The sequence below is a fragment of the Bombina bombina genome, chromosome 3, assembly GCF_027579735.1.
Source record: "Bombina bombina isolate aBomBom1 chromosome 3, aBomBom1.pri, whole genome shotgun sequence".
NCBI classification, from domain to species: Eukaryota; Metazoa; Chordata; class Amphibia; order Anura; family Bombinatoridae; genus Bombina; species Bombina bombina.
This window is the reverse complement of record NC_069501.1, coordinates 210,007,059-210,023,752: the sequence shown is the minus strand read 5'-3', so window position 1 is coordinate 210,023,752 and position 16,694 is coordinate 210,007,059. Positions and strand designations below refer to the sequence as shown.

Here is a 16,694-nt window from a genome sequence, read left to right as displayed (position 1 = left end):
ACCGTATGAACTTGGCCTTTGCTAGCTGAGGCCAAGCCTTGAGAGCATTGAGTATCGCTCTCAGTTCCAGAATATTTATCGGTAGAAGAGATTCTTCCCGAGACCAAAGACCCTGAGCTTTCAGGGGTCCCCAGACCGCGCCCCAGCCCATCAGACTGGCGTCGGTCGTGACAATGACCCACTCTGGTCTGCGGAAGCTCATCCCCTGTGACAGATTGTCCAGGGACAGCCACCAACGGAGTGAATCTCTGGTCCTCTGATTTACTTGTATTGTCGGAGACAAGTCTGTATAGTCCCCATTCCACTGACTGAGCATGCACAGTTGTAATGGTCTTAGATGAATGCGCGCAAAAGGAACTATGTCCATTGCCGCTACCATCAAACCTATTACTTCCATGCACTGCGCTATGGAAGGAAGAGGAACGGAATGAAGTATTTGACAAGAGTTTAGAAGTTTTGTTTTTCTGGCCTCTGTCAGAAAAATCCTCATTTCTAAGGAGTCTATTATTGTTCCCAAGAAGGGAACCCTCGTTGACGGAGATAGAGAACTATTTTCTACGTTCACTTTCCATCCGTGAGATCTGAGAAAGGCCAGGACAATGTCCGTGTGAGCCTTTGCTAGAGGAAGGGACGACGCTTGAATCAGAATGTCGTCCAAGTAAGGTACTACTGCAATGCCCCTTGGTCTTAGCACCGCTAGAAAGGACCCTAGTACCTTTGTGAAAATCCTTGGAGCAGTGGCTAATCCGAACGGAAGTGCCACGAACTGGTAATGCTTGTCCAGGAATGCGAACCTTAGGAACCGATGATGTTCCCTGTGGATAGGAATAACATAATTTATGTAAGAACTTACCTGATAAATTCATTTCTTTCATATTAACAAGAGTCCATGAGCTAGTGACGTATGGGATATACATTCCTACCAGGAGGGGCAAAGTTTCCCAAACCTTAAAATGCCTATAAATACACCCCTCACCACACCCACAAATCAGTTTAACGAATAGCCAAGAAGTGGGGTGATAAGAAAAAAAGTGCGAAGCATATAAAATAAGGAATTGGAATAATTGTGCTTTATACAAAAAAATCATAACCACCACAAAAAAGGGTGGGCCTCATGGACTCTTGTTAATATGAAAGAAATGAATTTATCAGGTAAGTTCTTACATAAATTATGTTTTCTTTCATGTAATTAACAAGAGTCCATGAGCTAGTGACGTATGGGATAATGACTACCCAAGATGTGGATCTTTCCACACAAGAGTCACTAGAGAGGGAGGGATAAAATAAAGACAGCCAATTCCTGCTGAAAATAATCCACACCCAAAATAAAGTTTAACAAAAAACATAAGCAGAAGATTCAAACTGAAACCGCTGCCTGAAGAACTTTTCTACCAAAAACTGCTTCAGAAGAAGAAAATACATCAAAATGGTAGAATTTAGTAAAAGTATGCAAAGAGGACCAAGTTGCTGCTTTGCAGATCTGGTCAACCGAAGCTTCATTCCTAAACGCCCAGGAAGTAGATACTGACCTAGTAGAATGAGCTGTAATTCTCTGAGGCGGAATTTTACCCGACTCAACATAGGCAAGATGAATTAAAGATTTCAACCAAGATGCCAAAGAAATGGCAGAAGCTTTCTGGCCTTTCCTAGAACCGGAAAAGATAACAAATAGACTAGAAGTCTTACGGAAAGATTTCGTAGCTTCAACATAATATTTCAAAGCTCTAATAACATCCAAAGAATGCAACGATTTCTCCTTAGAATTCTTAGGATTAGGACATAATGAAGGAACCACAATTTCTCTACTAATGTTGTTGGAATTCACAACTTTAGGTAAAAATTCAAAAGAAGTTCGCAACACCGCCTTATCCTGATGAAAAATCAGAAAAGGAGACTCACAAGAAAGAGCAGATAATTCAGAAACTCTTCTAGCAGAAGAGATGGCCAAAAGGAACAAAACTTTCCAAGAAAGTAATTTAATGTCCAATGAATGCATAGGTTCAAACGGAGGAGCTTGAAGAGCTCCCAGAACCAAATTCAAACTCCAAGGAGGAGAAATTGACTTAATGACAGGTTTTATACGAACCAAAGCTTGTACAAAACAATGAATATCAGGAAGAATAGCAATCTTTCTGTGAAAAAGAACAGAAAGAGCAGAGATTTGTCCTTTCAAAGAACTTGCGGACAAACCCTTATCTAAACCATCCTGAAGAAACTGTAAAATTCTCGGTATTCTAAAAGAATGCCAAGAAAAATGATGAGAAAGACACCAAGAAATATAAGTCTTCCAGACTCTATAATATATCTCTCGAGATACAGATTTACGAGCCTGTAACATAGTATTAATCACGGAGTCAGAGAAACCTCTTTGACCAAGAATCAAGCGTTCAATCTCCATACCTTTAAATTTAAGGATTTCAGATCCGGATGGAAAAAAGGACCTTGTGACAGAAGGTCTGGTCTTAACGGAAGAGTCCATGGTTGGCAAGATGCCATCCGGACAAGATCCGCATACCAAAACCTGTGAGGCCATGCCGGAGCTATTAGCAGAACAAACGAGCATTCCCTCAGAATCTTGGAGATTACTCTTGGAAGAAGAACTAGAGGCGGAAAGATATAGGCAGGATGATACTTCCAAGGAAGTGATAATGCATCCACTGCCTCCGCCTGAGGATCCCGGGATCTGGACAGATACCTGGGAAGTTTCTTGTTTAGATGAGAGGCCATCAGATCTATCTCTGGGAGCCCCCACATTTGAACAATCTGAAGAAATACCTCTGGGTGAAGAGACCATTCGCCCGGATGCAACGTTTGGCGACTGAGATAATCCGCTTCCCAATTGTCTACACCTGGGATATGAACCGCAGAGATTAGACAGGAGCTGGATTCCGCCCAAACCAAAATTCGAGATACTTCTTTCATAGCCAGAGGACTGTGAGTCTCTCCTTGATGATTGATGTATGCCACAGTTGTGACATTGTCTGTCTGAAAACAAATGAACGATTCTCTCTTCAGAAGAGGCCAAAACTGAAGAGCTCTGAAAACTGCACGGAGTTCCAAGATATTGATCGGTAATCTCAATAGAATCCAACTGAGAACCAAATAATTTGTTTCCCTGGAAAGAAATGGAAAGTAGAGTTGATTTAGAAGCCATATCAGCATTCCAGGTCTTAAGCCATAAAGCTCTTCTGGCTAAGATAGCCAGAGACATAAACCTAACATCAACTCTAATAATATCAAAAATGGCATCACAGATGAAATTATTAGCATGCTGGAGAAGAATAATAATATCATGAGAATCACGATTTGTTACTTGTTGCGCTAGAGTTTCCAACCAAAAAGTTGAAGCTGCAGCAACATCAGCCAATGATATAGCAGGTCTAAGAAGATTACCTGAACATAGATAAGCTTTTCTTAGAAAAGATTCAATTTTTCTATCTAAAGGATCCTTAAACGAGGTACCATCTGACGTAGGAATGGTAGTACGTTTAGCAAGGGTAGAAATAGCCCCATCAACTTTAGGGATTTTGTCCCAAAATTCTAACCTGTCAGGCGGAACAGGATATAATTGCTTAAAACGTTTAGAAGGAGTAAATGAATTACCCAATTTATCCCATTCCTTGGAAATTACTGCAGAAATAGCATTAGGAACAGGAAAGACTTCTGGAATAACCGCAGGAGCTTTAAAAACCTTATCCAAACGTATAGAATTAGTATCAAGAGGACTAGAATCCTCTATTTCTAAAGCAATTAGTACTTCTTTAAGTAAAGAGCGAATAAATTCCATCTTAAATAAATATGAAGATTTATCAGCATCAATCTCTGAGATAGAATCCTCTGAACCAGAAGAGTCCAAAGAATCAGAATGATGGTGTTCATTTAAAAATTCATCTGTAGAGAGAGAAGATTTAAAAGACTTTTTACGTTTACTAGAAGGAGAAATAACAGACAAAGCCTTCTTTATGGATTCAGAAACAAAATCTCTTATGTTATCAGGAACATTCTGCACCTTAGATGTTGAGGGAACTGCAACAGGCAATGGTACATCACTAAAGGAAATATTATCTGCTTTAACAAGTTTGTCATGACAATTATTACAAACAACAGCTGGAGGAATAGCTACCAAAAGTTTACAGCAGATACACTTAGCTTTGGTAGATCCAGCAGGCAGTGGTTTTCCTGTAGTATCTTCTGGCTCAGATGCAACGTGAGACATCTTGCAATATGTAAGAGAAAAAAACAACATATAAAGCAAAATAGATCAAATTCCTTATAAGACAGTTTCAGGAATGGGAAAAAATGCCAAACATCAAGCTTCTAGCAACCAGAAGCAAATGAAAAATGAGACTGAAATAATGTGGAGACAAAAGCGACGCCCATATTTTTTAGCGCCAAATAAGACGCCCACATTATTTGGCGCCTAAATGCTTTTGGCGCCAAAAATGACGCCACATCCGGAACGCCGACATTTTTGGCGCAAAATAACGTCAAAAAAATGACGCAACTTCCGGCGACACGTATGACGCCGGAAACGGAAAAGAATTTTTGCGCCAAAAAAGTCCGCGCCAAAAATGACGCAATAAAATGAAGCATTTTCAGCCCCCGCGAGCCTAACAGCCCACAGGGAAAAAAGTCAAATTTTTGAGGTAAGAAAAAATATGATAATTCAATGCATAATCCCAAATATGAAACTGACTGTCTGGAAATAAGGAAAGTTGAACATTCTGAGTCAAGGCAAATAAATGTTTGAATACATATATTTAGAACTTTATAAATAAAGTGCCCAACCATAGCTTAGAGTGTCACAGAAAATAAGACTTACTTACCCCAGGACACTCATCTACATGTTTGTAGAAAGCCAAACCAGTACTGAAACGAGAATCAGTAGAGGAAATGGTAAATATAAGAGTATATCGTCGATCTGAAAAGGGAGGTAAGAGATGAATCTCTACGACCGATAACAGAGAACCTTATGAAATAGACCTCGTAGAAGGAGATCACTGCATTCAATAGGCAATACTCTCTTCACATCCCTCTGACATTCACTGCACGCTGAGAGGAAAACCGGGCTCCAACTTGCTGCGGAGCGCATATCAACGTAGAATCTAGCACAAACTTACTTCACCACCTCCCTTGGAGGCAAAGTTTGTAAAACTGATTTGTGGGTGTGGTGAGGGGTGTATTTATAGGCATTTTAAGGTTTGGGAAACTTTGCCCCTCCTGGTAGGAATGTATATCCCATACGTCACTAGCTCATGGACTCTTGTTAATTACATGAAAGAAATGTAGATACGCATCCTTTAAATCCACCGTGGTCATGAATTGACCTTCCTGGATGGAAGGAAGAATTGTTCGAATGGTTTCCATTTTGAACGATGGAACCTTGAGAAACTTGTTTAGGATCTTGAGATCTAAGATTGGTCTGAACGTTCCCTCTTTTTTGGGAACTACGAACAGATTGGAGTAGAACCCCATCCCTTGTTCTCCTAATGGAACAGGATGAATCACTCCCATTTTTAACAGGTCTTCTACACAATGTAAGAATGCCTGTTTTTTCATGTGGTCTGAAGACAATTGAGACCTGTGGAACCTCCCCCTTGGGGGAAGCCCTTTGAATTCCAGAAGATAACCTTGGGAGACTATTTCTAGCGCCCAAGGATCCAGAACATCTCTTGCCCAAGCCTGAGCGAAGAGAGAGAGTCTGCCCCCCACCAGATCCGGTCCCGGATCGGGGGCCAACATCTCATGCTGTCTTGGTAGCAGTGGCAGGTTTCTTGGCCTGCTTTCCCTTGTTCCAGCCTTGCATTGGTCTCCAGGCTGGCTTGGCTTGAGAAGTATTACCCTCTTGCTTAGAGGACGTAGCACTTGGGGCTGGTCCGTTTCTACGAAAGGGACGAAAATTAGGTTTATTTTTGGCCTTGAAAGACCTATCCTGAGGAAGGGCGTGGCCCTTGCCCCCAGTGATATCAGAGATAATCTCTTTCAAGTCAGGGCCAAACAGCGTTTTCCCCTTGAAAGGAATGTTAAGCAATTTGTTCTTGGAAGACGCATCCGCTGACCAAGATTTTAACCAAAGCGCTCTGCGCGCCACAATAGCAAACCCAGAATTTTTCGCCGCTAACCTAGCCAATTGCAAAGTGGCGTCTAGGGTGAAAGAATTAGCCAATTTGAGAGCACGGATTCTGTCCATAATCTCCTCATAAGAAGGAGAATTACTAGTGATCGCCTTTTCTAGCTCATCGAACCAGAAACACGCGGCTGTAGTGACAGGGACAATGCATTTAATTGGTTGTAGAAGGTAACCTTGCTGAACAAACATCTTTTTAAGCAAACCTTCTAATTTTTTATCCATAGGATCTTTGAAAACACAACTATCTTCTATGGGTATAGTGGTGCGTTTGTTTAGAGTAGAAACCGCCCCCTCGACCTTGGGGACTGTCTGCCATAAGTCCTTTCTGGGGTCGACCATAGGAAACAATTTTTTAAATATGGGGGAGGGACGAAAGGTATACCGGGCCTTTCCCATTCTTTATTTACAATGTCCGCCACCCGCTTGGGTATAGGAAAAGCTTCGGGGGGCCCCGGGACCTCTAGGAACTTGTCCATTTTACATAGTTTCTCTGGGATGACCAAATTCTCACAATCATCCAGAGTGGATAACACCTCCTTAAGCAGAGCGCGGAGATGTTCCAACTTAAATTTAAATGTAATCACATCAGGTTCAGCTTGTTGAGAAATTTTCCCTGAATCTGAAATTTCTCCCTCAGACAAAACCTCCCTGGCCCCCTCAGACTGGTGTAGGGGCCCTTCAGAAACAATATCATCAGCGTCCTCATGCTCTTCAGTATTTTCTAAAACAGAGCAGTCGCGCTTTCGCTGATAAGTGGGCATTTTGGCTAAAATGTTTTTGATAGAATTATCCATTACAGCCGTTAATTGTTGCATAGTAAGGAGTATTGGTGCGCTAGATGTACTAGGGGCCTCTTGTGTGGGCAAGACTGGTGTAGACGAAGGAGGGGATGATGCAGTACCATGCTTACTCCCCTCACTTGAGGAATCATCTTGGGCATCATTTTCTCTAAATTTTGTGTCAGATAAATCACATCTATTTAAATGAGAAGGGACCTTGGCTTCCCCACATTCAGAACACAGTCTATCTGGTAGTTCAGACATGTTAAACAGGCATAAACTTGATAACAAAGTACAAAAAACGTTTTAAAATAAAACCGTTACTGTCACTTTAAATTTTAAACTGAACACACTTTATTACTGCAATTGCGAAAAAGTATGAAGGAATTGTTCAAAATTCACCAAAATTTCACCACAGTGTCTTAAAGCCTTAAAAGTATTGCACACCAAATTTGGAAGCTTTAACCCTTAAAATAACGGAACCGGAGCCGTTTTTATATTTAACCCCTTTACAGTCCCTGGTATCTGCTTTGCTGAGACCCAACCAAGCCCAAAGGGGAATACGATACCAAATGACGCCTTCAGAAAGTCTTTTCTATGTATCAGAGCTCCTCACACATGCATCTGCATGTCATGCTTCTCAAAAACAAGTGCGCAATACAGGCGCGAAAATGAGACTCTGCCTATGATTAGGGAAAGCCCCTAGAGAATAAGGTGTCCAATACAGTGCCTGCCGGTTATTTTACAAAATTCCCAAGATTAAAATAATTCCTCAAGGCTATGGAGTATAAAATATGTTTGTATATAAATCGATTTAGCCCAGAAAATGTCTACAGTCTTAAAAAGCCCTTGTGAAGCCCTTATTTACTGTCTGTAATAAAATGGCTTACCGGATCCCATAGGGAAAATGACAGCTTCCAGCATTACATCGTCTTGTTAGAATGTGTCATACCTCAAGCAGCAAAAGTCTGCTCACTGTTCCCCCAACTGAAGTTAATTCCTCTCAACAGTCCTGTGTGGAACAGCCATCGATTTTAGTAACGGTTGCTAAAATCATTTTCCTCTTACAAACAGAAATCTTCATCTCTTTTCTGTTTCAGAGTAAATAGTACATACCAGCACTATTTTAAAATAACAAACTCTTGATTGAATAATAAAAACTACAGTTAAACACTAAAAAACTAAGCCATCTCCGTGGAGATGTTGCCTGTACAACGGCAAAGAGAATGACTGGGGAAGGCGGAGCCTAGGAGGGATCATGTGACCAGCTTTGCTGGGCTCTTTGCCATTTCCTGTTGGGGAAGAGAATATCCCACAAGTAAGGATGACGCCGTGGACCGGACACACCTATGTTGGAGAAAACGTTATTGCCCACAAAACGTTAACATCACTCCCAGTTCATAAAACGTTTGCCCACAAACATTCAAAACTCAGTGTCAACCATTTTTGTAATTAGCCCCTTATGCAAGCTTAGTAATGCCTTTCTATAGCTCTTAGGATTACTGCCCACCCTTACCCTCATGGGGACACTGTCAGCCTTTCTGAAATACACAGTCTCTCCAGAAAAAAATGACTGAACATACCGCACTGCTATATAGCATGAAAACGTTCCTCACACTGAAGTTTCTTGTACCCCTCAGCCTCTGTGGGAACAGCACTGGATCTTAGTTACAAATGCTAAGATCATCATCCTCCAGGCAGAAGTCTTCATCCATCTGCTGCCTGAGAGTAAATAGTACACACCGGTACCATTTAAAACAAAAAACTCTTGCTTGAAGAAATTAAAAACTAATATTTTATCACCTCTTTCACTTTACCCTTCCTAGTACTTAGAGTAGGCAAAGAGAATGACTGGGGGTAGAGCTAAGGGAGGAGCTATATAGACAGCTCTGTTGTGGTGCTCTTTGCCACTTCCTGTTAGCAGGAGGATAATATGCCACAAGTAAAGGATGAATCCGTGGACTTGTCGTACCTTATAGAAGAAAATAATTTATCCCCTGTTCCAAACTGATTCTGAAAGCAACATCATCAGGACAAGAACTGTGAGTCTGAAGCTTCATGAAAAGGGTTTCCATGGCTGAGCAGCTGTACACAAGCTTCACAACATGTGAAATTACAAGTGTTGGCTGAGGTATAACACACCGCTACTAGACTCTAGAGAAGTGGAAATTAGTTATTTGGAATAGTGTATCCTGCTTTACTATCTGGCAGCCTGATGAAAGAAACTGGGTAAGGCAGATGCAATGAGAATGCTACATGGAATGCATAGTGTTCACTGTAAAGTTGGTTGAAAAACGAATAATGTTCTGATAATTTTTTTTAAGGATTTGGCCTAGTCCCCTTTGTTCCAGTGATGCGTCATCTTAATGCTACAGGATAAAAAACATAATTTATGTAAGAACTTACCTGATAAATTCATTTCTTTCATATTAGCAAGAGTCCATGAGCTAGTGACGTATGGGATATACATTCCTACCAGGAGGGGCAAAGTTTCCCAAACCTCAAAATGCCTATAAATACACCCCTCACCACACCCACAATTCAGTTTAACGAATAGCCAAGAAGTGGGGTGATAAAAAAGTGCGAAAGCATATAAAATAAGGAATTGGAATAATTGTGCTTTATACAAAAATCATAACCACCACAAAAAAAGGGCGGGCCTCATGGACTCTTGCTAATATGAAAGAAATGAATTTATCAGGTAAGTTCTTACATAAATTATGTTTTCTTTCATTTAATTAGCAAGAGTCCATGAGCTAGTGACGTATGGGATAATGACTACCCAAGATGTGGATCTTTCCACACAAGAGTCACTAGAGAGGGAGGGATAAAATAAAGACAGCCAATTCCTGCTGAAAATAATCCAAACCCAAAAATAAAGTTTAACGAAAAACATAAGCAGAAGATTCAAACTGAAACCGCTGCCTGAAGTACTTTTCTACCAAAAACTGCTTCAGAAGAAGAAAATACATCAAAATGGTAGAATTTAGTAAAAGTATGCAAAGAGGACCAAGTTGCTGCTTTGCAAATCTGGTCAACCGAAGCTTCATTCCTAAACGCCCAGGAAGTAGAAACTGACCTAGTAGAATGAGCTGTAATTCTTTGAGGCGGAGTTTTACCCGACTCAACATAGGCAAGATGAATTAAAGATTTCAACCAAGATGCCAAAGAAATGGCAGAAGCTTTCTGGCCTTTTCTAGAACCGGAAAAGATAACAAATAAACTAGAAGTCTTACGGAAAGATTTCGTAGCTTCAACATAATATTTCAAAGCTCTAACAACATCCAAAGAATGCAACGATTTCTCCTTAGAATTCTTAGGATTAGGACATAATGAAGGAACCACAATTTCTCTACTAATGTTGTTGGAATTCACAACTTTAGGTAAAAATTCAAAAGAAGTTCGCAACACCGCCTTATCCTGATGAAAAATCAGAAAAGGAGACTCACAAGAAAGAGCAGATAATTCAGAAACTCTTCTGGCAGAAGAGATGGCCAAAAGGAACAAAACTTTCCAAGAAAGTAATTTAATGTCCAATGAATGCATAGGTTCAAACGGAGGAGCTTGAAGAGCTCCCAAAACCAAATTCAAACTCCAAGGAGGAGAAATTGACTTAATAACAGGTTTTATACGAACCAAAGCTTGTACAAAACAATGAATATCAGGAAGAATAGCAATCTTTCTGTGAAAAAGAACAGAAAGAGCAGAGATTTGTCCTTTCAAAGAACTTGCGGACAAACCCTTATCTAAACCATCCTGAAGAAACTGTAAAATTCTCGGTATTCTAAAAGAATGCCAAGAAAAATGATGAGAAAGACACCAAGAAATATAAGTCTTCCAGACTCTATAATATATCTCTCGAGATACAGATTTACGAGCCTGTAACATAGTATTAATCACAGAGTCAGAGAAACCTCTTTGACCAAGAATCAAGCGTTCAATCTCCATACCTTTAAATTTAAGGATTTCAGATCCTGATGGAAAAAAGGACCTTGTGACAGAAGGTCTGGTCTTAACGGAAGAGTCCACGGTTGGCAAGAGGCCATCAGGACAAGATCCGCATACCAAAACCTGTGAGGCCATGCCGGAGCTACCAGCAGAACAAACGAGCATTCCTTCAGAATCTTGGAGATTACTCTTGGAAGAAGAACTAGAGGCGGAAAGATATAGGCAGGATGATACTTCCAAGGAAGTGATAATGCATCCACTGCCTCCGCCTGAGGATCCCGGGATCTGGACAGATACCTGGGAAGTTTCTTGTTTAGATGAGACGCCATCAGATCTATTTCTGGAAGTTCCCACATTTGAACAATCTGAAGAAATACCTCTGGGTGAAGAGACCATTCGCCCGGATGCAACGTTTGGCGACTGAGATAATCCGCTTCCCAATTGTCTATACCTGGGATATGAACCGCAGAGATTAGACAGGAGCTGGATTCCGCCCAAACCAAAATTCGAGATACTTCTTTCATAGCCAGAGGACTGTGAGTCCCTCCTTGATGATTGATGTATGCCACAGTTGTGACATTGTCTGTTTGAAAACAAATGAACGATTCTCTCTTCAGAAGAGGCCAAAACTGAAGAGCTCTGAAAATTGCACGGAGTTCCAAAATATTGATCGGTAATCTCACCTCCTGAGATTCCCAAACTCCTTGTGCCGTCAGAGATCCCCACACAGCTCCCCAACCTGTGAGACTTGCATCTGTTGAAATTACAGTCCAGGTCGGAAGCACAAAAGAAGCCCCCTGAATTAAACGATGGTGATCTGTCCACCATGTTAGAGAATGTCGAACAATCGGTTTTAAAGATATTAATTGAGATATCTTCGTGTAATCCTTGCACCATTGCTTCAGCATACAGAGCTGAAGAGGTCGCATGTGAAAACGAGCAAAGGGGATCGCGTCCGATGCAGCAGTCATAAGACCTAGAATTTCCATGCATAAGGCTACCGAAGGGAATGATTGTGACTGAAGGTTTCGACAAGCTGCAATCAATTTTAGACGTCTCTTGTCTGTTAAAGACAGAGTCATGGACACTGAATCCATCTGGAAACCCAGAAAGGTTACCCTTGTCTGAGGAATCAAAAAACTTTTTGGTAAATTGATCCTCCAACCATGATCTTGAAGAAACAACACAAGTCGATTCGTATGAGATTCTGCTAAATGTAAAGACTGAGCAAGTACCAAGATATCGTCCAAATAAGGAAATACCACAATACCCTGTTCTCTGATTACAGACAGAAGGGCACCGAGAACCTTTGTAAAAATTCTTGGAGCTGTAGCTAGGCCAAACGGCAGAGCCACAAACTGGTAATGCTTGTCCAGAAAAGAGAATCTCAGGAACTGATAATGATCTGGATGAATCGGAATATGCAGATATGCATCCTGTAAATCTATTGTGGACATATAATTCCCTTGCTGAACAAAAGGCAAGATAGTCCTTACAGTTACCATCTTGAACGTTGGTATTCTTACATAACGATTCAATATTTTTAGATCCAGAACTGGTCTGAAGGAATTCTCCTTCTTTGGTACAATGAAGAGATTTGAATAAAACCCCATCCCCTGTTCCGGAACTGGAACCGGCATAATTACTCCAGGCAACTCTAGATCTGAAACACATTTCAGAAATGCTTGAGCTTTTACTGGATTTACTGGGACACGGGAAAGAAAAAATCTCTTTGCAGGAGGTCTCATCTTGAAACCAATTCTGTACCCTTCTGAAACAATGCTCTGAATCCAAAGATTGTGAACAGAATTGATCCAAATTTCCTTGAAAAAACGTAACCTGCCCCCTACCAGCTGAGCTGGAATGAGGGCCGCACCTTCATGTGGACTTAGAAGCAGGCTTTGCCTTTCTAGCTGGCTTGGATTTATTCCAGACTGGAGATGGTTTCCAAACTGAAACTGCTCCTGAGGATGAAGGATCAGGCTTTTGTTCTTTGTTGAAACGAAAGGAACGAAAACGATTATTAGCCCTGCTTTTACCTTTAGATTTTTTATCCTGTGGTAAAAAAGTTCCTTTCCCACCAGTAACAGTTGAAATAATGGAATCCAACTGAGAACCAAATAATTTGTTACCCTGGAAAGAAATGGAAAGTAAAGTAGATTTAGAAGCCATATCAGCATTCCAAGTTTTAAGCCATAAAGCTCTTCTAGCTAAAATAGCTAGAGACATAAACCTGACATCAACTCTGATAATATCAAAAATGGCATCACAGATAAAATTATTAGCATGCTGTAGAAGAATAATAATATCATGAGAATCATGATGTGTTACTTGTTGCGCTAAAGTTTCCAACCAGAAAGTTGAAGCTGCAGCAACATCAGCCAAAGATATAGCAGGTCGAAGAAGATTACCTGAACACAGATAAGCTTTTCTTAGAAAGGATTCAATTTTCCTATCTAAAGGATCCTTAAACGAAGTACCATCTGACGTAGGAATAGTAGTACGTTTAGCAAGGGTAGAAATAGCCCCATCAACTTTAGGGATTTTGTCCCAAAATTCTAATCTGTCAGACGGCACAGGATATAATCGCTTAAAACGTTTAGAAGGAGTAAATGAATTACCCAATTTATCCCATTCTTTGGAAATTACTGCAGAAATAGCATTAGGAACAGGAAAAACTTCTGGAATAACCACAGGAGCTTTAAATACCTTATCCAAACGTTTAGAATTAGTATCAAGAGGACCAGAATCCTCTATTTCTAAAGCAATTAGTACTTCTTTAAGTAAAGAACGAATAAATTCCATTTTATATAAATATGAAGATTTATCAGCATCAACCTCTGAGACAGAATCCTCTGAACCAGAAGAGTCATCAGAAACAGAATGATGATGTTCATTTAAAAATTCATCTGTAGGGAGAGAAGTTTTAAAAGATTTTTTACGTTTACTAGAAGGAGAAATAACAGACATAGCCTTCTTTATGGATTCTGAAACAAAATCTCTTATATTATCAGGAACATTCTGCACCTTAGATGTTGAAGGAACTGCAACAGGCAATGGTACTTTACTAAAGGAAATATTATCTGCTTTAACAAGTTTGTCATGACAATCAATACAAACAACAGCTGGAGGAATAGCTACCAAAAGTTTACAGCAGATACACTTAGCTTTGGTAGATCCAGCACTAGACAGCGATTTTCCTGTAGTATCTTCTGGCTCAGATGCAACGTGAGACATCTTGCAATATGTAAGAGAAAAAACAACATATATATATAAAGCAAAATTGATCAAATTCCTTAAATGACAGTTTCAGGAATGGGAAAAAATGCCAAAGAACAAGCTTCTAGCAACCAGAAGCAATGAAAAATGAGACTTAAATAATGTGGAGACAAAAGCGACGCCCATATTTTTCGCGCCAATAAGACGCCCACATTATTTGGCGCCTAAATGCTTTTTGGCGCCAAAATGACGCCACATCCGGAACGCCGACATTTTTGGCGCAAAATAACGTCAAAAAATGACCCAACTTCCGGCGACATGTATGACGCCGGAAACGGAAACGAATTTTTTGCGCCAAAAAAGTCTGCGCCAAGAATGACGCAATAAAATGAAGCATTTTCAGCCCCCGCGAGCCTAACAGCCCACAGGGAAGAGTCAAATTTTTGAAGGTAAGAAAAAATGATTAAATCAAATGCATTATCCCAAATATGAAACTGACTGTCTGAAAATAAGGAAAGTTGAACATTCTGAGTCAAGGCAAATAAATGTTTGAATACATATATTTAGAACTTTATAAATAAAGTGCCCAACCATAGCTTGGAGTGTCACAGAAAATAAGATTTACTTACCCCAGGACACTCATCTACATGTTTGTAGAAAGCCAAACCAGTACTGAAACGAGAATCAGCAGAGGTAATGGTATATATAAGAGTATATCGTCAATCTGAAAAGGGAGGTAAGAGATGAATCTCTACGACCGATAACAGAGAACCTATGAAATAGACCCCGTAGAAGGAGAACACTGCATTCAAATAGGCAATACTCTCCTCACATCCCTCTGACATTCACTGCACGCTGAGAGGAAAACCGGGCTCCAACTTGCTGCGGAGCGCATATCAACGTAGAATCTAGCACAAACTTACTTCACCACCTCCATCGGAGGCAAAGTTTGTAAAACTGAATTGTGGGTGTGGTGAGGGGTGTATTTATAGGCATTTTGAGGTTTGGGAAACTTTGCCCCTCCTGGTAGGAATGTATATCCCATACGTCACTAGCTCATGGACTCTTGCTAATTACATGAAAGAAATACATTTTAGACAGTTGGGTGTTCTCAACTTTGTGGCAACAGTTTGTGGAAGATCCTTTCCTGTTCCAGCATGATTGTGCCCCTGTCTGAGGTCCATGAACACATGGTTTGAAGAGTCTGGTATGGAGGAACTTAAGTGGCCTCAACCCCACTGAACACCTTTGGGATGAACTAGAACACTGACTGAGAGCCAGAACTTCTCATCCAAAATAAGTGACTGACCTCACAAAAGCTCTTTTGGCTGAATGGGCACACATTCCCACAGACGCACTAAAATCTTGTGAAAACAATCCCAGAAGAGTGATGGCTGTCAGTTATAAGGGGGGGGACGGGACTAAATTTTAATGCTCATGAATTTGGAATGGGATGTCCAACAACCACATACTTTTAACCATATAGTGTATTTTCAATCTGTCCTCTTGATATCTTTTGTTAAACTTAGATCCTTAACCTGTGTAAACTCAGGAGCATGCAAGTTTATTGAGGGCTATATGATATGCAACAATGCATTAAAACATTTTAACTTTCATGTCCTTTTAACCCATAAAAGTACCATAATTTTCACATATATAAACCCAATATGTACATACAAAACATAATGACCAGAGCAGGCAAATATACTATACAACTCCTTTAAATGCTAATGATAGTTATTATTTAACACTTTTTAAAGAATTGATTCAAAAGAACAGCTATGAAATGGTAAAATAACTTTCATATAACAGACATACCAATTTTTGCCGATTCTTGCTGTCTTGGCAGTCCAAGAGAGATGGAGCCTACAGAGGGCTTAACTGATTCTTGGCTGTATGACTGCTGGCTCAGTGATGTTAAGTAAGTGCCAGGTGTTCCCTAATGAAAACAAAATAAACAAATTGAACAGTACAAAATAAAAATCCTATTTTCCTATAAACCACTATAAATATCACTTTACATTAAAGAATTAATAAAAACATAATTTATTTCTTACCTGATAAACTCCTCTCTTTCATGTTAATAAGAGTCCACGATCTATTACTCCTGGGAATTACCTTTCTTGCTACTATGAGAAGGCAAATATTTAAACCCTCCCACCTGTATAGTATTCAGTCTGATGTATAGCCAAGCTGACAGAGGTGAGAATAAAAAAGAGAAAATGGGAAATGGATGTGCCAAAAATAAAACAAAAAACAATATAAAAAATCAGGGTGGGGTCTTGTTGACATATCACCATAAAAGAAAGGAATTAAGCAGGTAAGATGAATTATGTTTTCTTTCAAATAGGTGATAAGAGTCCAGAAATGATTACTCCTGGGAAACAATACCCAGAGGCCAAGAGTAATGGATGAAAAAAGGGAGTGATTAAACATCCTTCAACCATAAAAACACACAAAAATAGAAAAAATAATAGTACAGGTAGCCCTCAGTTTACGCCGGGGTTAGGTTCCAGAAGGACCTTTGTAAATTAAAACCCAGTTTATAATGTAAGTCAATGGGAAGTGAGGGAGTTAGGTTCCAGTCCCCTCTCAAAATTGGCATAAGTAACACATAA

General features: G+C 40.1%; 1 protein-coding gene across 7 annotated transcripts in view; it reads right to left on the bottom strand.

The window, feature by feature from the left end:
- The window catches only part of NCOR1 (nuclear receptor corepressor 1), a 1,077,134-nt gene that overhangs the window by 302,344 nt on the left and 758,096 nt on the right, over window positions 1–16,694 (bottom strand). For all 7 annotated transcript variants that reach the window (XM_053706113.1, XM_053706112.1, XM_053706115.1 and 4 more), the window contains one exon: window positions 15,895–16,015. In XM_053706113.1, the coding sequence (XP_053562088.1) occupies window positions 15,895–16,015 (121 nt within the window). The remainder of the gene's footprint in view (window positions 1–15,894; window positions 16,016–16,694) is intronic.